Source organism: Micromys minutus (assembly GCF_963924665.1).
Source record: "Micromys minutus genome assembly, chromosome: 1".
In the NCBI taxonomy this organism is placed as follows: Eukaryota; Metazoa; Chordata; class Mammalia; order Rodentia; family Muridae; genus Micromys; species Micromys minutus.
In genome coordinates, this window is record NC_137969.1 from 243408826 (window position 1) to 243431897 (window position 23072).

A 23072-nucleotide genomic window follows, 5' to 3' on the forward strand; every position below is an offset into this window, starting at 1 on the left:
ACTCCAGGGCAGAGCACATCGACACTGTTAAAAGTCCTAGAGAACAGCAAAGCCCCAATGGGTGGAAATGAATGACCTCCTCAGTGCAAGGCATTGGCTGGGGTGGTGGTGGTGAGGTTGGCCAGAAGTGGCTGGTAGGTGGCTATGTGACCAAGCCCTTCCATGCCCCAGATGCCTTCTTTCGGCCCTGTCCTTGCACAATTCTGTAATAGCACCAACATCCTTCCAGGCCCACAGGCCCTGCCTCCTTTCCTTACTCCTGAGCTTTGCATCAAACTGTTCCTTCTGCTGTAGCTTTCCTGGTCCAGCCAGGCTGGCTGCCACTGGACACATTGCTGAGTCCCTCTCATCCTCTCAGCCTCTGTCAGCCTGGCCCTTCCTGGTGGAACTTCAGTCCCATCAAAGTCCTGGGCCTCCCAGTTTCCTGAGACGCCCAAGATCCACTGCTCCTCTTAAGTAGGCCAGGAGCACTGGCTCTCAGCCCTCCAACAAGCAAGAGAGAGGAAAGCTGATGACATATTCCATGAGCCTAGAACTCACAATTCCCTCCCCAGCATCAAAGTGGACACAACCTACGTTCACGGTGATGTCCAGACTTGTGTGACACACACAGGTAGGTGCAATTCAGGCCTGTCTTAAAGAGCAGTGACAACATCTAACAGCACCAAGTCCTTATTCAGTGCTAGGTGCTGGTTCTACCCCCATCATCCTCGACCACCACCAGAATGGATATTATTACAGATCTGTGCCACAGGCCGAGCTCTGACCTGTCCATGACATGGAGACTGGAACTGTGATGCACGTGCGAGACCTTACCATTGGGTCCTCTCATTCTTGCAGAATACAAGGATACAGGAGCTCCTTGCTAGTCCCTTTCATCAGACACAAATGCAGACGGCTTCCTAAGCTTGTAATTATTCTAATCAGGTGTTTTATACAAATAAGATCTTGGTGATGCACCAAATTAGAAATAAAGGATTAAATTAAACCTGTTATTTCAAGTGAGATAAAACGGACTTGGCTAGTTTGAGGGCAATTAAGTGTTTGCCTTGTTGCTGTGGTAACTGCTGCCCTAGACTCAACACCTTGCCACATGCCCAGGGAGCATACTGGAACTGCGGGAAAGCTTTGGTTCACAAGTCAGGAGCCTTCAAGGCCAAAGCTCCTCTGGGAATCTTGGACATCAACATGGTGCTCTGCCCAAGAGCAAGGGCAGCCATTTGCTGAGCTCAATGCATGCCACAGTCTGTGTTGTCCCAGGGGCATTGGCATGGGGAGGCGATATCCATGAAAGAGCATCCTTCTCAAAGAAGCCACAGCTAAAACTCACACGCAGCTGTAGCTGGGCCAGGTGTCCTGTCTCCAGCTGGCTGTACTTTCCCAGCGGTGTTAGGGAGTGAGTACTGGGAACGCTCCAGACAGGGTATGGATGACTCCTGCTCCCTGTCACTCCCCACACTGTCCAGCTGCCACTCACTGGACTTTTAATAGCTTTGTTCCTATGTCTAGGTCAGAAATGCCATCATTGTAACCCTGCAGGGAGCAGGGTTAGGGCAAGTGGCTCAAGACAGTGATGTTTAGGGTCTTCAAAAACCAGAGGTGGACAAACACCTGGGGCCAGCAGCTTGTATGAGTTTTCAGTGTACAAGGAGCTGAGGATAGGATCCAGGGTTTGCTGAGCTGTCTGTGAGAATTACAGAGAATGCTCTCCAGCTCCACTTCCTCACTGGGCTCTGCTGTGGATGGCGACAGGGCAGGGACTGGATGAACCCCATCACCTCAGCAAAGCCCTGAAAAATTTTGGATTCAAGAATATGACCAAAGCATATGGTGATCAACTGAAGTAGCGTGACTGTCTGCTCCAGAGAGAGCTGGGCTCACAGACACAGGCACAGGGCAATGCTGTACTCATGCAGCTTGGATGACGAGGAGCAGCACACACCGCTGATCAGAGAGAAGACAACTAGCCAGGGATATTTTAAAAAATGTTTCCTTAAATCAGAGACTGACACTGAACTAGTTCCACTCTCAGAAGTCCACAGGGAACAATAGCTTTGACAAGACGGTTGGTTAGTGGCCCTGGAACACAGAGCCTAGGGTTGGTCTGAGCCTCTTCACAGCCTCTTCCTCCTCTGAAGCATTAGAAGAGCTGTCTGTTCTGGGCATAAGCACTTTGTGATATAGCTCAGGGGACTGCTATCAACCCACCCTGCTTCCCACTGACTCCTGCAGAACAGAAGCAGAGCCTGTAGGTGGTGGTGGTGGGGGCTGGCCTTGGTTTTTCTATCTGGATCCTAGCATCTATGGGTGAGGCCTGGTTTCCACTAGGCTATCTTCTCTTCCCTTTGTTTGCGTGGAGCAGAGGACAGGCAAGTGTATGCACCCAGGATAGCTATGTCAGTCTGGCTCTGTGCCAGGCATCCTCAGTGCAGCCACCTGCCTACATTCTTCTGTCCACACCCAGAGCACACTGCAGGAGGGGCTTACACACTGCCACTTGGCTCCCTGGAGAAGGAACCCAAGAGATCCGGTAACCCTATCTTCTTCTAGAACAGAGTAGGGCTGGCTTTCCAGCCTGAGTCTATTTAAACTGTTTTAACCCAGTTCGTGCAAAGGCCTTCCTGACAACCTTGTGCCCATTTCAGATGCAGAACAGCGGTACCCGAGTGGGTTTGCACACAGCTCTCTCCCTAGCACATGGTTTCTGTCCCCATCTCGGGGTGGCCTCCAGGCACTCCAGTGGGGACAGTGCATTTATGAGGCTGCTCAGCCTCCAGAACAGCAAGGGCAGCTCAAGTTCTGCTCTGGGGACCTCAGCTGAAGGGCAGCAGAGGGGAGGCTACAGGGACAAAGGACAGCAGGGAAATGCCATCTGCCATCTGCCAGAGCCCTGTCACACTGCAGAAATGGACTTCTGCCAAAGGTCAGCAATGGGTTGAGAGAGCTCTAGAACTACTGGCTGAGGCCAAGCTTGGTGCTATGTGGCTTTTCTCTAGGGCAGGGGGTGACATTAGAGGTAACTTTCTCTAAGCCCTGTGAATGCCCTTCACACCACCCTACAACCCTCAGCCCCACCTGAATGTCAGAACCCAAACAAGAGCTGCCTCCTTCTTTCCTCTACACTAACTGTAACAACAATAATAAAAAACCTTGGTTTAGTATGCCTGAGAGCCATCAGCTACAGAAACAGCTGTACTCAGCTGACAGGGCTTCTGGGTCCCTGCTCTCTCCTCAGCAGGTGGCCTCCTATTCTTGCATCTTCCTGCGACCAGGAGCTTGCTATTCCCCCAGTATTCCTGGCATTCATGGACCTCTAATGAGCCTTTCTCTCTAATCCCCAAGCTCTGATGTTTTCCTGAAGTCATGTGGGTAAGTCCCCTTGGCTTCTACCTGGCAGCCTGTAGGAACTGAAGACATTAAGGAACTTCTGGAAACAGCTCCATTCCTCCTTCCCTACACAGGGATGGTAAATTCAAATCTCTCTCCATATGACTGCAGCCTGTATCATGTAGGTCCTCAATGGCAGAGGCCTCACTGTGGGTACAGAGCACACAGTCATCAGTAAGTCCCAGGGGAACACGAAGACGGCCTTTTCTTTTTTAGTATTTTAAAGTCACGTGACTGGCAGACTCTTTTTACGCAGCTTCTCTTCAGGGTGGTTTGAAATGTCCTAGAGCAGAGGCTCTGAATTAGAGATGGTGGAGTGATGGGCTGTCAAGCAGTGACACCAGCAGTGAGGACGCCACAAGTCTGGCTGTATGCCCAAGGGCCCGTTCAGCCAGGCCTTCAATTTTCTCTGGCCTAATTTTGTTGAAAGGGGGTACTCAGCATTAGTGCCAATATATCTATAGGGTGCTGTGGCTTTTTAGAGAACTGGGGATCATTGGGTTAGTTTGGAGGCGGGACCACAGCCAACAGGGTAGCCCCTTCCAAGACCACCGCCTCCCACAGCAGGAATTTAGGATGCAGATGGGGTGGAGGACAGGGGTGACAGGGGCATCCTGATGGCCAGCACCCTTACTTTATGGGTGGGATGGAGTGGTGGAGGCTAGGAGAGAGCAAGCACAGGCATTTTTCTGGATCTGTGGGGAGGTTGGCTACCCAGTTGCTGAAGCCCTGATACAGATGCTATGCTTTTGCTTATTACCTATGCAGTTCTGTGTACTTTTTCAAAAGGAAAATCAGAAAAGGAGCACTTATTCAATGTGGTTTCATTGGGAAGGGGGACAAAGAGACCAATAACCCCTCACCCAGCCCTGTCCATCTTCAGGGTTCTGAAGGAAGACCACTTCTGTACCACATGCTACACCCACTGCTAGGGAAGTGCTGTTGACAGCTACCGTACTAAGGCATCTACAATGTCAAGGAAGTCAGTACGAATCTTGAGCAGATGGGACTGCAGCAGAGAGCCACAGAACAGCAGTCCGGCATCTGCATCCCCAGGACAGGCTCTGCTGTTCCAGCCAGAACAGCGTCTAGCGCTCTCCTCCATCCATAAGTGTACATGGAGAGCAGTGGGCATCTCAACATCAGTGTGCCCATGATGTGGCCTGCTAGGGACTCAGGGGCAGACTGTCACAGGGCCAGATTTCCTATCCCCTGAAGGGTACAGGCCTGGGCCTGGAGGGTAGATCTTTTATGAGTCTTGCCTCGGCCTGGTGTCCTCAGCAGAGCTGGGATATCTCTTAAGTGTGTAGAAGCAATGTCTGCCTGAAGGAAGGAAGTATCCCAGATAAGATACAACTCTCTTACCCACTTGCTAAATGGATGAAGCTTAGGGTCCATGACCACTTAACTGTAGGGAGGAGTTGTGACCCCAAGGTGGCTGTGAGACAGAAGACAATGTATCTAATTCCTCCTGGTGGACACACCAGGTGCCTGGCTCTTGAGAGGATGAACCTATTTAGAAACTAGTCAAACGCCCAATCAGAAGGCAATGAGGCAGAGGAGCAGGGTGTTATTGTTACCAGCAATGTCAGGGCCAGGCACTCTGCCTGGGCACACTGCCCTGGCCTCAGACAACTTCACTCACCCTTGGGATCAATGTGCAATGATTTTGCTAATCAGGAAGAGGGAGATGTGGCTTTTATAATGGAAAGACACTGTCTCAGCTCCCCTCTGAGGTCACGTTGTCTTAGAAAAGCATGTCTAGGCAGTTTGGGTGCTGCCCCCTGGCCCTGTGACAGGGAACACTCAGTGGCCCTGGTGTCTGAGCACCTGGTACTTGGTGTTACTGCAGGCAAGGGCCCTGGAAGCCAGGCAGGGGGCTGTGGGGAAACCCCAGCAGCAGAGGAGTTCCCTCTGGCAGCATTCTGAGACATGATGCTCACAAATTCAGCCTCCAGTCAGCACAGAAGCACAGTGTCAGCTCCGCAGCTCTGCCTGCTGTGCTGACCCACTTGAGCAAGTGTCAGGTCAGCCAATCCCAAGCACCATCAAAGGACAGCCAGTTAGCAGAGAGCCAGGGCCACTGATGGGGGTGAAGACAGTGACAAGGAAGACTTGGGGCTCCCCAAGATGTGGGAATGGTATGCACCTGTCTCACTCTGAAACTGGAGGTAGTCCAGTCCCTGCCAAAAGTCCAAATGGAACCTCTAGCTTCCCCTCCCCCAACTGCCACATTAAGCTCGCACTTTGCTGCAGTGGGATGAGCTCATAGTCTGAGCCTGACTTGCTCTTAGGAGAGAAGTGCTTTGGTCCTGATGCTGGGGCAACTGCCATTCCCTAGGCAGTGTGTCCTATTCTGTGGGTGCTACCTGGCCGCCCTTACTGGTATTTTTCCACTGGCAATGGGCAGGTTCTCCTGTTGACTTATTTATACATCTCCCTGGTTGACTTATTTATTTATTTTTATCTACCTTCAACAACAAGTCAGGCAGAAAACAATGAGCCAGAACAGCCTTAAAGCCAAGTGCTTCCCCATGGCCCAAGTTATTCACACAGTGGAAAGTCTGGTGCTAATTACCTCCCAGGGGGCCCTACCAGTCTCCAGAAGAGACTTCTGTCTTTGTCTGTTTGGAAAGGTGGTGTGCCATTACAGGCAGGTGCAGGAGCACAGCTGTCTGGGACCGCTGTTTCCACATAAGAGACCCAGCTTCCCTAGAGGGAACATGGGTAGGTGGCACATCCTCCGGGCCCTTGTTGGAGAGGGCAGGGGGCTTTCAACAATGGGCTTGTCATGGTCGCAATAGTTTATATGTAACCAGCCAACCAAGGGGCTGTTCCTCAGAGTTCCAGGGCCTGAGAGGGGGAATCTTAGAGACCCAAGCCTGGATCCCTTCCTAATGGCCTGGTGGACTCCCACTTGGTACAATCCTTGTCCCACCACCATGACCAAGTACCAGACAATAAGAAACCAAGCAAAAAGGAAGGGCTGGAGGTGAGCAGGTGCTCCTGGCTGGGCTGTCAGTCTTAGGTTTGATTCCCTGTGACCCACTTCCTCAAGCTAGGCCCTACTTTCTCTGTAAGGTTCTACTCCTTCCTGAACAGCACTATCAGTTGAGAACCAAGTATTCAAACAATGAGCCTATAGTAGTATAAAATATCCAAACAGTAGTATCTGACCCCAGTGCCAACCTGTTGCCAGGAGAGGGGAGGGAAGTCGTGCCTTTGTGGGTGTTCTCTGGACTCAGTCTGACCATTTTCCACCAAGCACTGAAAGCAAAAACCTGGCTCCAGCAAACTTAGTGAGATGCCTGGGCAGAAGGCAGGGCTGGGAGTAGCCCAGTGGATGGAGCAGGCCCCTCTCTACCCTACTATATGGTCTATGACCGACGGCTAACCCAGACTGAGTCTTGTCTCTCTAAGAGTCTCACTTTTTCATTCTGGAAACCAAAGGTAGAGTCTAAGCCTGGTCAGGCCTGTCATCTACTACACAGCTTGGGAGCACTGTTACGTATTCAGTGTGCATGCTGGCCCAGGACTTGAGAAGCAGTGGTTGGTGTGGCCAGAAAGGCTTGTCATGGAAGCCTTGTCAAAGGCTGGGCAAGAGAAAGGCCGAGTGAGCTGCAGAACTGAGTGCCACTCTCCACAAGCATCGCTCTTCACAAGTGACCAGGAGGGCGGTTCTGCCCCCATCCGCACAGAGAGGCCTCTGGAGCCTGACTGAGTGCAGCCCCAAGAGTTCTTGGGTGGAGCAGCACCGTTCTCTGCCTTCTCAGGAGTAGGCAGATGAGCAGGTTTGGGCGGAGAGTGCCATAGGTTCCAGGATTTATAGGAAACCTGGACAGCTCCAAGAAGTCAACAGTACAGAGACGCTAGCAGCTGTTGACTAGGGAACCCAGGGTCACTGAGGCAGAGACCACATTTACTCACCTTCTGCCTCTGAGCACTTGCAGTGTGCAGACAATACTTACTGTTGATCACGAGCCATTGCATCCCTAGCACGTTCCTGGTATACTATAAGTACTCCATTGATGACCACAGAACGGGTGCTAGGTCCTAGTTCTGCCCCTTAGCCGTCTTGTCCAGATTCTGTGTCAAATGTACTCCTTCCTGGCCAAGTGTAACACACTACATGGGAGGTGTCAGCTTCTACACCCATCCCTGAATGTTGCCTGGAGACGTGACTTGACTTCCCTGGGCCCATCTGGGCTTCAGATGGAGAATGCCAGCTGCAGGAGGGTTGCCAAAACGACACAAAGCCTCAGTGCTCTCCACAGCTCATGTCAATAGCCAGGGAACCAAAGAGGATGACCTCCAGGTGGTGGTCCCATGTGAGTCATCTGACTCACCAGGATACAAACACAGGGATGATTTACTACCTGCCAGGATGAATGTGGTCACTTTGGCCAGCACCTACCCCATCCCTGCCAGGGGCTGGCAAGAATTATTTTTCCATTTTTAAATAGGAACAAACAGAAATGATAAGACATTTTCCAATGGGGGGTGGCTTAAACTGATCAGCCTTTGAAAAATTGTCCCCAAAATAACAAGACAACTCATAATCCTCTATCTGGATGGGAAAGAGGGGTGGGTCTGTCCAGCACCAGGTCCCATGCAGCCTTTCTTCACCACATCCATGATTTGCTGGTAAACTAGCACAGGGGAAGCCTTCTGTCCAGGAAAGGAGAAACAGACAGGATGCTTGGAAGCCAGCTTTCACTGTTGTTTGAATAAACTCACCCTCCTCCCCCAGTGCTCCCGACTCAGACCCAGGGCTGGAGGAAGGAATGTGGCTGTGCAAAAAGGTTTCCACTGCAGAGCTCCCGGGGAGAACAGAGACCCAGCAGCCACACTGAGCGCTTTCTATTTCCCATTTCCATGTAGAACAAGTCAGCATCAAGATCAGAGGCATCTCAAGAGTTCCCAGTCGGTGCTGAGAGGCGTGTGGGAGGTGCTGCTCACCTGCCTTTGGAGAGAGACTGAGCTCATTTGTGCGTGGTCCCTGCTGCACAGCAGGCTGTAGTTGACAGAAAATGGGTGCCTGTGGTCTTGAACAATGACTTGGAGGAAGACTAGAAAATTAGAATAAATTAAAACAACCACCATCACTCCTGTGGCTATCCTGTTCACAGAGGCTGGTTCAGACTACAGAGGCAGGAAAGGTAATGGTCATTTTATGCTGACCCAGTACGGTCACATCCAGAAGTGACCTGCTACCTGCACTGGCTGATCCGGGATCAGCCCTATATCCCTGTTACAGGAAATTCTTGTTCTGACTGTATGTACACTCTGCTAAAAGAAAGGCCCCTCTTTCCTAAAGAACGGGGAAGGGGCAAGTCTACAGGGAACCTCAATACCTGCATCCTAAGGGGATCTGGGGGGAATTTCATACTTCCCATGTGATTTTCATGCTACTGTATTTGGGAGAAGGTCAGGTACTGAGGTGAGGTGCTTGTGCTGGGCCAGGACCATGTTTACATCCCTGAGGGGAGACAAGAGGTTGGCATGAAAGCCATAGAGAAATATGACATGTTCTGGTCAAACAGAAAGAACTCCAATGCATGTCAGAGCTAGAGTCTAGATGTCGCTTTTTTTTTTTCCTCCAAAATTGTGTGCTCTGAGCCACTACTCTTTCTGGCCCTGGCCTGTGCAGTTCTGCATTTCTTCCTCCCCTGGTTCCTTCAGCCCTGCAGGTATGCTGTCTGCTCAGTGCCATAGCATCTTCTGAGGTGAGGCCTCTAGTGTTCATTCATGGTGACTGCTCTGAGGTCTCTCTCCCTCGCCTTCATAACAGTTCCCTCTCTGGCCCACGAGTGCAAGTGATGTTGGCCAAAATGGCTTTCTGAAAGAAAAGAAAAAGCCCAGGCTTGTGGCATTTGATATTTTCCACGGAGGAAGTCCTCCTATTAAGGCTAACTTCATGTTACCCACGAGAGCTTGCTGCATTGGTTTGGAGTTAGAGAAGGCTTGCTGACCCCAGCACTGGGTGAGAGCAGTCCCCTTCCAAATGCAGATGAAACTGCTGTCCTCCAGGTGACACTAGAGCCACCAGACACCAACATCAATGTCTCTTGAGGGTTGAGGGGAACAACACAAACTCCACTTTTCTTCAGCACCGAGGCTACAGAGGGGCACAGGATGCACTTTCTCTAGCATGGAGCAGCTCTGGCAGGGGCCGCAGGCCTTATGGTATCTTCCCAGGAATGCATCACCCAGGAAACATGGCTAACTCCTCTGCGGCTTCCAGCTGGTTGCCAACAACATGACCTCTGAGCTTGACTTCCCATAGCTACTTCTTAGCAGACAGCTGTGTTGCCTGTTACGTTGCTGGTGGGTGTGCAGGCATCTGAGAGAGGTAACAGTGGTTGGAGGGGGCTCCTGCCAGCAGGAAGCTGGTGACTGTAGCTGGCTCTTTAATCAAAGGCAGAAGTGCATTTGTTACCTTTGTATAAAACACAGGCAGCAGGTAAAGAATTTAACAGCTTGTGGGAGTTCTAATTAGAGAGCCAATTATAACTCGATTGACCTGCCTTGCTTTGGAAGGCCTAGAAACTCGCATGTTGTCCTTAGGAGGAAGCAGATTTTGCTTCTAGTTTGTTCTGGGAGATCTCCGCGGTGTTCTTTTGCTTGAGCTTTGGTTCCAGCCCCATGCATCTGTCTAGATCTGGCAGTCTAGTGCCGAGGATGAGAGAGAACCTGCAGGGCCCTAGACTCCTGTAGGAGGGGCAGCGTCTTTATTTATGAATCCACTGTCAGTGCTCTGTGCCAGGGTAGCAGCCTTTGCTGCATTTGGAAGGACACTGGCCAGAATGTCAATTATAGATCTAATAAAGAGTCAACTCTTGGCTAGGCAGGATCCCTCTGTGTGTTTGTGTGTGTGTGTGTGTGTGTGTGTGTGTGTGTGTGTGTGTGTGTGTGTGTTCCATCCTCCTAGCCCCCTTAGCAAATCACTGAAGTTACCAGCTTGGAGAACAGGCACCAGAGAAGTAAGGGAACTTGCTCAGGGGCCCCAGCTCTGTTGTGTGGAGGACTGTCCAATTCAAGCCACGTTTGCTCCTGAGGCTTTGCTGTCTGGTGCAGGAGCCAGGCTGGCTGAGCCCTGCAGGGATAGCAGAGGACTGAGCACAGGGACTTGTGATCTGGTAAAGCCACAGCCAGATCCCTTCCACAGGGACAGCAGTGTAGTCTGCATGACTGGTCAGAGCCTAGATTTCCCATGAGTGTTACTTCTCTCCTGCTCCTTAAGTGTTGGCATGCCATAGATTGTGTCTTGGCCTCTCTCTTGCTTTCTCTCCATGTTTTTGCCTTCGCTTCAGCTACCACCTATTGCCTTTTTCCAGCGCAAGTCACTGATCCAGCCTAGTCATGTGTGGCCTGCCATGATTACAGGCAGTTCTTCCTGATGCCAAGTTAGCACTCTAGTCCACGCACCAAGCCTTATTGGGCTTCTCTGTTCAGCACTTCTCATCCTGAACTGTCCTTAAGGATTCTGTTTCCAGGTTACCAGCCCTCTGCAGCTTCCAGAGCATGGTCTCTCTACAGTGCAAATATAATCAATCACATTGGCTTGGCTGTTTAGATTTTATCTTGCACAATTTCAACCCTTCAGAAAAGCAAGAAAGGCCAATATAACAAACTAATAGCCAAAGTTAGCAGCTGCTAAACCTTTTCCTTATAAAGAAAATTGTGTTTATGTGTGTGCATGTGTGTATGTGTGTGTACATGTCTCTCTCTCTCTCTCTCTCTCTCTCTCTCTCTCTCTCTGTGTGTGTGTGTGTGTGCCATGATGTGCTTACATAAGTCAGAGGACAGCTTGCTGAAGTCAGTTCTCTCCTTTTGGCACATGGGTCCTGAGAACATGAACTCAGATTGTCAGGCTTGGTGGTATGCACCTACTGATTCATCCCACTGGTACTGGTAACTTTCTTTCATATTAGCTTAATTAATTTATTTTGGGAAAGGGTGAGTATTTATTATAAGTGACAGGCATTTGACCTCTAAACACCCTTTTAAAGTTAAGGATGTTTGAAACTTCAGAAGAGAGGCCATTATGGCAGAACAGTATGTGTGGATAGCTTTGTCTTGATGAGACACCTCAAGAGCTGTTCAAAGAACTGAACATGTAGGCACAATGCAGATGGTATGGCCCAGCAAGCCTCGCACTGTAAAGCCTGCCATCCACATAGGGCAGCAGGCATTCCTAGCTCTGGAGCCACTTCCTGCCATTAATGTCCCCAAACTCGGAGTTATCTACCTGTTGCCAGCCCAGAGTCAATGCTTCAGAGAACACAAGACCCAGGAGAGCCTTCACAGACAGCCTGTGTATGTGCCCTTTAGTTTGAAGCCATCCTTGTCTCATAGTTTATCCGCAGAGACAAATGTGGTGTGCCATATCCCAGACAAGCTACTTATCACAGACACCCAGACAGAAGCCTGAGCTGTGCTCTTCCACTGAGCAGTGACCTCCTGCAGGCAGCTGCAAGTGATGGGCTCCCATCCTTCACCCCTCACAGATCGTTACCATGTCTTCCTCCAGGGAATTCTGAAGTTTGGCACCTTCCTAATCTCATTGTCCTCTCTGAATTGTCATTGAATGACATGGGCTCCTGTCCCTTTCCTGTCCTGGCATGTCTTGGAGCTTCAACACTCATGGGTAGATCTCTTTATGCTTTTGGTTTGCTGCTCTTGTTTCTCATCACCTTTGACAGCCAGTGTCGCCTTGTCTAGCCTTGTCTCAGAGGACTGCTCACTCCTCTGGGACATACACTTCCTGCTCCCCTTTCCTGCTGGAGGTGAGGTAGGAACAGCTACCTCTGTCCTGGTCAGAAGCTAGAAATGGTCTTGCTTCTTTCTGTCTTGGCCAGGAAGACCTGGGCTCCTGATCAGGTTTTCTGCCATCTTTCTTCCTTTTTACATGGCCTAAATGAGCACCCTTGCCCAGAAACTACATGTAAAGATGCGGCAGAAACTGAGAGGCAGCAGACAACGCACCAGTGCGCTGAGTGGACTGACCAGCGCATCTCCCCATGCCTCACTACAGTTTCTTCCAGAAGACCCTTAGACGAAGCATCTTTATGGTACCCCATTTTCTAGGACTCACTCCTGCTCTATGGATGCTCTCTGCCTTTCTCATAAGTTCCCAACTACAAGCTATGAAAATCCTTGCCAAGCGCACTCTCCTGTTTTCTGTGAATGTCATTGAGTTCCAGAGACAAGGACCTGGAAGACACTGGTTGTTTTGGTGGTGTTGGTCAGTCTAGCACTGTAATGCTCATCTGGGATGGGAGAGAAAGGTGCCAGCTGCTGGCCCTTGCTGAGGTTCTCTGTGCACTGCCTCCTCTGGCTTCTGATCCTCTGCTCCCGCTGTCTACTCTAACAGGCCTTGAATGAGGGCACATCTGTTCCCATTTTCTACCTTTCCCCCCTCTACCAAGCACTGCAGAGGCAGGCCCAAGCCACACAGTCCCTGATTGTTGCCCAGCAACACCTTCCCTTCTGGTCTTACTGACTCCCCTCCTCACAGGCTTGCTGGCTCCCTTCCACCTTTGCTTCAGAAAACCCTTATTCCTTTCTTACCTGTGCATCTTACATATTGCTTTCAAATGCCCAGACTGATATGATCAGAGGGCAGCCAGATAGCCCTGTTGGTAGAATTTGTTCCTGTCCTGGTAACTGTGTCCTTGGCTGCAGCAAGTCTCCATGCCTGTCCTTGGCCTGTAAAGTCTGGCCCGGCAGACAATCTTCTCCCTGAGGCCACCCCTAGACACTGCTGTGTGCCTTCCGCTCCTTTTCCTCCACTCAGAACACAGAATGACTGCTTTGGGACAAGCCTGCCTATGTTTCACTAATGCACTGTGGGTATGGTGAGCTAAAGGACTTTTAACATAGCAAATACATGCAAATTTATACATTTATGCAAACTAACATTAGAAAATATTCCTTTGGGTTTTCCAGGCAAAAGTCTGATCACTCTGAGAATACCTCCAGAGCTTTCAATTCCTTATCTCTTAAACTTATTGCTTGCTTAATAACTGTCCACACTCAGCCCATGACTCCTGGTCTGGACTAACTAATTACTACTGGCCAACACCTTTGTTTTTTCTACCTTTTCACCATATGTGAAGGCTGTAACTGTTAGAAGATTATCCATTTCTCTTGGGGTTCATTTCCATTTATCTCTCATTTCCCACTCACTTTCATCAATGCCATCTGCTTCACCTTTGATTTTTAACAATGCAAACACAGTTGCATTCTGCATAATGCGTCATGCGCTGCTCACGTCTTTAGAAGGTAAGGTGGCTCTTGCCTGAGTCCTGCAGCTCCCTGTGCCCTCTGTCAGCTGCCAGTGTTTGCCTGTGACAGACAACGTGGCATTCTGACTTCCAGACAGCTGCTCCATGGTTCCTTATCCTGGGGCCTTTTTGGTTTTATGGTGGTTCTGCTCCATGTTCTTCCAACCAGTACTCCTGACCTTAGTGGACCTTGCTGTGGCACATGTGCGGTGGCCTGGCCTCAGGGTGGCTCTCAGTCTCTTCTAGGTACCAGGAAACTCAGTTCATCACAGTTTCTGCCTCTCGCTGCCTCCATAGACCTGCTGCTCATCTGCCCCCTGGACTTCAGCTTTGTTTTCAAGAAGCTCAGGGACTCACAGACTAGCTGGTTCTTGTGAGGCGTAAGACTCCTGTGAGTCATTGGGTACTTAGCCTCCCAGAGCAACTAGTGCTAACACTCTCTGTTGTTGTATGATGAAGAAACTGAGGCACAAGGAGAGAAGCATCTTGCCTCAAAGCTCCAAAGGCAATGAGTAATGGAACTGGAATTCTAGTCCAGGCCTGTTTAGAACTTCTAGCCCTGCAATAAATTGTGAGCCACCTTCTTGATCTCTCAGATACTGAAACCCTCTCTGTTTTAAGTAGCTGGGCAAGGTCTCCAGAGGTTTCAAGGCTAAAGAGCTTGTGGGTTCCAGGGATTCCCTGCAGGTACTAGAGGACCCAGCATCCCAGAAGGAAGAATCTGCCCTTGGCTATGGATGGGCTGTCCTCAGTGGTGACTAGCTGAGGACAGTGGGGAAAACACAGGCAAAGATCACCAGGAAGGAGTCTTGCAAGCTCTTTGGGAGTTTCTCACCACAGGCACTGGGAAAAGCCGCTGAGCAAGAGAAGCTGAACTGCCCCAAACCTGCAAGCAGGCTGCCCCAAGTCTGCCTTCAATCTGATGAAGACATCATGATACACAGAGAAAAGGTCTTGTGGGTCTGTGATTAGTATGTCCCCATTGGCAAGACCTCTAAGGTGGGTAGTGTCTCTAGGTCCTGTGAGGCTCAGAGGCCCTTCCTGTCTCACTTCCCCTGTGCTGGCCACCTGGCTGGCTCCTCAGAAAGGAAGGCATTTGCTAGGAGCTGTTTAGTGGCTTGAAAAGCTCTAAGGGGGAAACCCAAAACCTCTCCTGAGATGACTTTCCTATTGATCTTTTGTCTCAAGTGTTTCCCTTGGGGACAGACAAGAAACACTTCCCTGAATAATTCATCACCAACCCTGAGGTAGAAACATGCTACTTCTTTTTAATAAGGACTGGGTACTTTGTGTTGATTTTAATTCTTCTGCAATGTTCTGGCAAAGGCTGGGAGACTTGAAAAGTTCTTAACACATCCTTCTTTCAATAGTGAGATGAAAATTAAAAGCCAGTTAATATCTTTAATCACACAGAGTGATGTTTAGATAATATATAAAATTATTTATAAAGTTTTGTCGAGTTCTCATAGAAGGAAGTGAAAAAAGTGTGTGACTGTAAGTATTACAAGGCTTCGGAAATGAAGATGACAGCTTCTGGTTTCTCTTTAGTGAACATCTACTAGGTACCAGGACTCGCTCGGCTTTGTACTCGGCCATTTTGTTTAATTCTCAAGCAGCCCAGAGGGTAAGTAGCCACCCTGGTCTGGGTCTTAGACTCACCAGTCGCTGCATGCTCTTCACGTGAGTCGGGCTGATGGATAAGGCTTCTTCGTACCACCGCCGAGCCTCATCGAAGTTTCCTCGAAGCTCAGCAACCTGGCCCCGCATGTATAGGACATTGTGGGACATTGGGAAGAGGTTGGCAGCTTCTTGGGTACAGGCTGTAGCTTCAGCAGGCTTTCCAATGCCAATGTAAACCTCAGCTGTGGGAGTAGAGCAGAAAACAGATGCTGTCCTGGATCACTGCCCTCAGAGACCCTGTGAGCAAAGGTACTTGGCTTTGGGACTTTCATATTCCCCTATGGGAGTTTGGCACAGCTCACACCAGCTGTCCCCTACCACCCTGCAGGGACATGGCCATAGGCCAACAGTCTTTTGTGACCACTTTTGCCCAGGTCATTTGTGCTTTGGTCCTTGAAGGGCAGACATATGTCACTACTAAACTGAAGGAAGTGAGGTCTGCCTGGACTCTGCCCCAACCTCTGAGGACAGTTGTCCCAGGGTCCACTTAAAGTCCATCAGCATGAGGACAGATGCTACCGTTATCTCTGCTCATCACAGAGAAAGTGCTGAAATGAGTGGAGGGACAAGTGGAAGGACAAGTGGACCAGAGGCACACGCTAAGCACAGAAAAGGACTCTGCCCTCTGGAGCTTGCTGTTCAGAGGCTAAAAGCATGACAAGGCCTTCTGGGGGTTTAGTCATCCAGGAGGGGTATCTTTTATGAATCTCGAAGGAACAGTCTGTTAAAGACACCCCTGAGAACTGACTTGGTTGAGTTGCTGGCAGATGTGTCTTTCTAGTCACCTGTGTGGCAGCAGAGCTGGGTGACAGAGCATAGCACCTGCCGGACTCACTGGGGACAAGCCGGCAGGCAGACAGATCCCCTTCCAACCTTTCTCTTTCACCCCAGACTCCCCGGAGAGACGCCATACAGGGCGGGATGTCCTAGCAGGATGTGCACAGGGGCTTTGGGGTACAGAAGGTGTTGAGAACATGCCTGATGTGTTTTCTGGAACATTCTCTTTCATACAGAATTTAAGAAGAGCTGAGCATTGGAATGGCTTCCTGTCACCCTTCCAAGCCTTCCGGGTCCAGGAAGGCCCGCATCCTTCTCAACCCTCGTTCTCCCAGTTGCTTTGCTACGTCTGGGAGGGTTGGCAGTGAGGAGAGGTGGGGATTCTGTAGTATTGCGTCCCCCTGAACATTTCTGGGACAGACCAATGATGGGCCTCACAGTCCCCAAGCTGAGCACACCTATGCCCTGCTCTCAGTGATGGTTTAGCCAAATGTCTTTGCCGGGGCCCTAGCCACACAGCTTCTATTTATCTCTGGACCAGTGCCTGGTTGTGCCAGCCTAAGAGTGATTCCTTTGCAGTGTCTCAGTGGGAGAGTGAGACACGCTCCTCACCCCACCAGTGAGACACCTCAGCCTTCTAGGCCGTGACCCAGCTGTTCTGACTCAGGACTATTCTTGGGTGGAGTCTTAGTGACTTTGACTCATCAATTAGAGGAGCCATAGCCTGCAAGGCAAAGCACTGCCACCACACTGACAAGCCATGTTCTTTACATTCTATGCTGGGCTGAGCCCCACTCCCCCTACCTCTCTCACTGTCTGAAGACTTCTGTACCTCCACACAGCTCTTGTGTTTGACTGCTGAATGGTCTTTAATGGGTTATCTGAATTGTCATCAGCATCTTTGCCAGACATTTTGCACACCCAGGCTTCTTATCCCTACGCCTCCCCAGATCCCCTGTGCTGATCGATCTATAGGGACTTTTCTTGCAGGGACTTTTCTCTGCCTGCAGTTTCTGTCACCCACTATGCATCCCTGGCAGATGGTTTCCACCCTTCCTTAGTGGACTGATCTTGTCTGGGCCCCCAGCAACTCCTTCCGTCCGGATCCACTGGATAATTTGTCTTTATCATACCACTCAACCTTCTGCAGAAGAATTCTTTCCTGGCTTGGGTTCAGGGGGTGACCTTGCTGTATAAGCATGAGGGACCCAGTTCAGATCCTCAGACCCATGTAAAAAGCCAGGTGTCCATAATCCCAGCTCTGTGGCGTGTTAGGGACAAGAAGACCACTGGGGCTTGCTAGCTTGTCAGCCTAACCAAAAGGGCAGATTCTGTCTCAAGAAAACAGAATTGACAGCTACAGAAAAGCCACCCGGAACCCTCCTCAGGTTTTCAAATACTGATGTACACAGACATACCCCTCTCTCATGCAGACACACGCTCAGATGTCCCTGGTGATTAGTGTTGCATACTGGGCATGTCACTGTGTGATCTAGTGTGACTGTTCCAATTTCCTGATTTTGTTCAGTGGGATGAGAACTAACTTTCCTGTATTCTACCAATAGCAAGAGATAGGAGGCAGAATTATGCATGTGCTGGCAATCAGAGCTGTACATACTCTGTCATGAAGCTACATGTGTGTTCTGGTCATCAGAGCTGCACAGACTCTGTCATGGAGCTACATCCCCAGTCCTTTTCTTACTTTTGATTTGAGGTCTCACTAAATCCAAGGCTGGTTTTGAACCAACTTTGTAGTTCAGACAGCCTGGTTTGCTTTAGTCTCAACAGTGAGGTAAATAAAAAACACACGTTCTCAACTCTCCTCAGCTCCCGCCTTCTCTGTCCCTCTGTCACTCCACACACTTAAAGTCCCATTCAGAACTTTCCCACTTGAATCGCTTGTCAGGGCCTCAAGCATTGACTTCATGGCTGCCTAAAACATCCTGATGTGGGTGATCTGACCTTGGCCACAGGACTCTCCCTCCTTTTGGGTCCTGGAACTGCATTGTTTTTCCCTTTCAGAGCTTCTGCTACCTGCAGGACTCTTGGAGTTGTGCTGTGCACGGTGCTGCACCTCTCCCATTGTTCCTGCCCAGTGCTAACCACGACTGCTTCCTGCTTCTTGCTTTGGCAAGACTTTTTGTTCCCAAGGGTTACAGGAGCTGCCCTGTTTGTTCCTGGCACTTGGCACATGGAAGCCACAGACTTCTGCAACTGTTGTTCTGCATCTGCAGACCCTAGGAGGGCAGGGACTGAGTGCCCGTCTCCATGACCACTGTGCTTCAGAGCCTGGCACACAACCAGACACTGGACAAAATTACACAGAACAACTGAAGGTAGGGTTGTGGGCTGCACAGTTGGTTCTGAATTCAGACCTCCAGCACGTGAGCCTTGCAACCTGAGATGAGTGACCCGGCAGCTCCACCTCGGTTGTGACAGAGACGGGCAAGTCACAGAGCTATTGGCACAGTGTCTGAATCACACCTTGTGCTTGGTAATGGCAGCTATGTCAAAGGTAAGGAGTATTAACCCAGACCCCATAGATCAGGAGGCTGGTGGGGCAGTGCTGGTCCCCAGGACTGTGTCCCACACACCCATGTGTATTGGCCCATATATCACATGTCTAGGAACTGTCTTTCTTTCCTCATGGTGGCCAACCACAGTTGTCTCTAGATTCCACTGATGGACCTCGTGGTGGCCAAGAGAAGCTGCGGAGGGGAAGGGGTCAGGCCAAGGCTAAGGAAACTGTGACAATATCACAGCTTCAAATCCCAGCAGAAATCAGAAAATCTGATCTTGCACATCTAAGAATAGCTGCTGGTTTCGGCTGTGAGAGGTGCCAAAGTGAAGGCTATAATTATTAGTAAGTAACAAGCAGAAATTAACCACCTACCGCAAAGGCACTTTTAGCTGCCATCCCAATGTGGGTACCCAGAAGCTTGCCTGGCTTGGAAGGGGTCTGGTTGGGTGCTGACTTCCTGGAACTGTCTGACTTTCCAATGAACAGAGGAAGGCCGGCTGTGTCTGGGAGAGAAAGGCTCACCAGTTGCAGTGGGTCTGTGCTGAGGCATACCACTGTGCCCTGCTCTAGCTCTCTTGGCTTCCATCCTGGAAGACTGTGCCATGTTTACAGTTGTTTAGTGGGGTTCCCATGCTACAAGGCAGGGGTGCCCTCCTCCTGCCCTTCTCTGTGGAAGACTGAGTACAAATGATGCCATAAGATTCCTGGCATTTCAGGAAAAAAGGCTAAAGGTTGGTGTCATGGGAAGCTCAGACACTATAAACAACATAATCCTGGGTGGTCAAAGAAACAAAAGGACTGGGAAAGGTGGCTCAGTTCTCAAATTATTAATCTATAAGTGTGAGTGTCTGAGTTTAGTCCTCAGAACTCAAATAAAAAAGCCAGACATGTGGGCATGCTGGTAGCATCCCAGCACCAAGAGGCAGAGAAAAGTGGATTCCTGGAATTCGCTGGTCTGTTGGCCTAACTCCAGAGAGACCCTGCCTCAAACAAACAAACAAGGTGGGCACTTTATGTGGAAAGATAGTCAAGGCTGTCCTCTAGCTTCTATGTGTACTCATACATGTGCACCATTGTGTATGCACACACACACACAGACACACACAGACACAGACAGACAGACAGACAGACACACATACATACACACACATACACACACACACACACACACACACACACACACACACATACACGTCTTCAACACATAGTAAGTGGCTCATGAGAGAAAAGGAGATGCTTGACATTTAAGAAGATATGTAGGTAAAAGCCATGAGCTATCAATGAAAACACCATCTTTCATGCATCCAATTGGGGTTTTGAAATGCATGGTACTGGCAAGAAGATAAGAAAATATAGTCATATGCTGTTTACTGGAATAGAAATCAGCCCAGCTCTGTGGAAAGTCATATGACTACATTTATCCAAATTAAAGAGTATATACTGTTTGACCCATCAGACCCCTCTTTGGACTTGATCTTAGAACAATACATATCAGTATACACACTGGAGTGCTGTCTGCAGTGGCAAAGCATGAGAAATAATGCAGACATTGATCTACGGTGTCCTGATGACCTCACATGCTTCCTACCGTGGAATTCTACTGTGCACCACGTGGGCAGACCTATAGTGATCTCCCAGACACTGGAAGATGACATGGGGAGAGGGCAGCAGAGACACAGCATAGGATGGGTAGAACCTCTGGAAGGTGCTAGAACCACCACCAGGGTCTGCAGCAGGTGACTGAGGCACAGGGACAAGGGAGTCTTGTCACGTTACATCTTTCTCACATGTTCATTTATGTGCCATGAAAGTACATTGTCTGAAGAATTATTTAAATGAATTTGTGACACTTGTCTAAACAAACAAACAAACAAAACAAACAAACAAACAAACAAAAAAACTCAAAAAACTGAGCATGCATAGCCCAGGCTGTGTTGGCTACCAGGCATCCTAGGGAAAGTCTGGGGCCCTGGGGTCAGAGGCTTCCAAGATGAATGAGGAGGTGGTAAGGGAAGGAGATGCCCACTACCCAGAAAGAAAAGGCTCCAGTAACCAAGTGTCCCCATTCCCTGTGCCCCAGGTGGCCTGTTCTTGAAGTTCACATGTCATGCTCACAGTTTCCTTGCCATCACAGATACAGCCCAAACTTGGGACCTGACACTGCCTTAGAGACCTTTCTTCCCAAGAGACTTAAATCCAGGGCCACCTCCACCACAGCCTCCAGCCACACGGTCCACTACTCTCAGTCAGTTAGGCAGAAAAACCAACCAGGTAAGAACATGCTCACAAACAGTTTCTCCAAACTTGCAGAATGTGTGGACCCTGGATTCCTCTAAGAACTGATGAAGGATATGGAAGGCTGATGTCACCTGGTTTCCATGAACTGTCAGAAAAGGAGGTGACTTATTTCACTTCTTAGAGCAGTCAAACACAGGCCGCATGGGGTGAGCCCTACAGTTCAGCAGGAGTCACCTGTTTTCTTTTAAACACTATGCAAATGTGTGTGCCATCGGAGACAAGGGTCAACAGGGCACAGATGCTGAGAAGACTCCACTTGGCCTCATCCCCCCACAGGACACACTGTGCTCCCTGCACGTACACATGCACAGCTGCCCAGAGATGGGAGGCAAGATTGGCATCTGCTTTCCATAGTTCCAGCCCAGTAAAGCCACACCCCTTAACTAGTATCGGGACCATCATTCTGAGCCTGGTGATGAAACTGGAAGGTTACTCTGTATGCAATACTTGTCACTGAGTTCTTCACGGTATGCAAAGATGCACAATAGCCCCGGACAACAGAGTGGTGATGGGGGTGGGGTAGAGTGTAAATGGCCTCTAGGACAGTGGCTCTCAACCTTCCTAATGTTGTGCGTGACCCTTTAATACAGTTCTTCGTGTTGTGGTGTACCCCAACCATAAAATTATTTTCACTGCTATTTTATAACTATGATTTTGCTACTGTTAATGATTGTAATGCAAATATTCTGGAGACAGAGGTTTGCCAAAAGGGTTACAACCACAGGTTGAGAGCTGCTGCATTAGGCTAGACTTCCTGGCATTCTATAGTGCCCAGGGTTAAGTGTTCTGAGAAGGGGCTGCAGATGATTTGTTGGGCAAAAGAACTTCCCACGTAGGCCTGACTATGTGCTTTTCAAAAACTAGACTTCAAGTCCAATGTGAACAACAGCTCTACTCTGTGCTAGCCCTGGATGTTCAGTCCGGCTTTCCTGGTCTGGTCATTAAACAACACTTAGTCCCTCTGTATCCTCTGAGGTCACTGTCTATACAGGGAATGGAGCAAGATAATATCTGACTCCTGTGAGGTTATGGGCTGTTCTGGAGAAAGCTGAGAAGTGGTTTTCCTGCTGTGCCCTGGCTTTCAGAGGCAGCCTGTCTCTACCTCTTTGGAGAGTGGGTGAAGGAGAAGGAACAATCAGACACATGTATCAGCCAGCCCTCTTGTGTACTTAGAAGAATATAATTTGTTAATTTACAGCACTGTGATGGGTTAATTAAGGGTGCCAACACTGAAAATACAGAAGGGCTAGTTCTGTGGCTGGGCATACCTTCACATGCATGTCTGCTAAAGGGACATACAAGGTAGGACATCATACAACTGTCCCAGAGAATAAAGGCAGAAATAAATGAATATCTTATGGTGATTGCACCCTTCCTAGTGTCAGTTGGGCCCCAAGCATGCCCCTGGTAGTGGTGAGCCTGAGAAGGAGCCACCAGGGTCGCACAGATGAAGTGGTTAAACCCAAGAGATGGGTTACTCTTCTCAGAGGTAGAAATATGCATATACACTAATGGCCATCACTTTCTTGGGAGCTCTCCATGTGTAATAGAATTGCTTAAATTTCACATGCTATGCTTAATTCTTAGATTTGCAGCTGTGGGTAACTATGCATAGAAACCTGACATACAAGAAACCAGGGCATGGGGATCATTCTTCCTCTGGGTCAGTTTCCAGAACTGGGCTGCTGTGACTGCTTCCTTCTCTGTGGGTTACCAGACATGCAGAGGTCTGTTTGCAATACACCAAGCACACTGCCTTGCCCTGCTCTGCCCTGGATAAAGGCATCTGTACCATTGATACTCCTGTCCCATTGCCCAGGGACTTAGACTGACCATTGAGACATGCTAAGCATTGTGCTTTGACCTAGGAGACAGGTGCTTTTCTAACCCTGCCATGTAGATGAATAAACTGAGGTTGTGAGGCAAGGAAGAGCTGGAGTCTACCCAGATTCTAAACAGTACAGGGAGAATTTCTTCTGTCACCTATAGAGGCAGCATGGGGTGCAACACTGGACCCCTCTGTAGTACAAGACCCCCTTGACTTGCAAATCTCTCGAGGGTCCCCAGTCCAATTTTCTGCCTGGGTCAAGTATAGTCACTGAGGAGGGATGAGGAGATGA

General features: G+C 49.5%; 1 protein-coding gene across 5 annotated transcripts in view; it reads right to left on the reverse strand.

Annotated features, from left to right (window-relative positions):
• Window positions 1-23072, reverse strand: part of TTC7B (tetratricopeptide repeat domain 7B) — a 200357-nt gene that overhangs the window by 3697 nt on the left and 173588 nt on the right. For all 5 annotated transcript variants that reach the window (XM_080915923.1, XM_080915922.1, XM_080915921.1 and 2 more), the window contains one exon: window positions 15336-15538. In XM_080915923.1, coding sequence (XP_080772049.1) covers window positions 15336-15538 — 203 coding nt within the window. The remainder of the gene's footprint in view (window positions 1-15335; window positions 15539-23072) is intronic.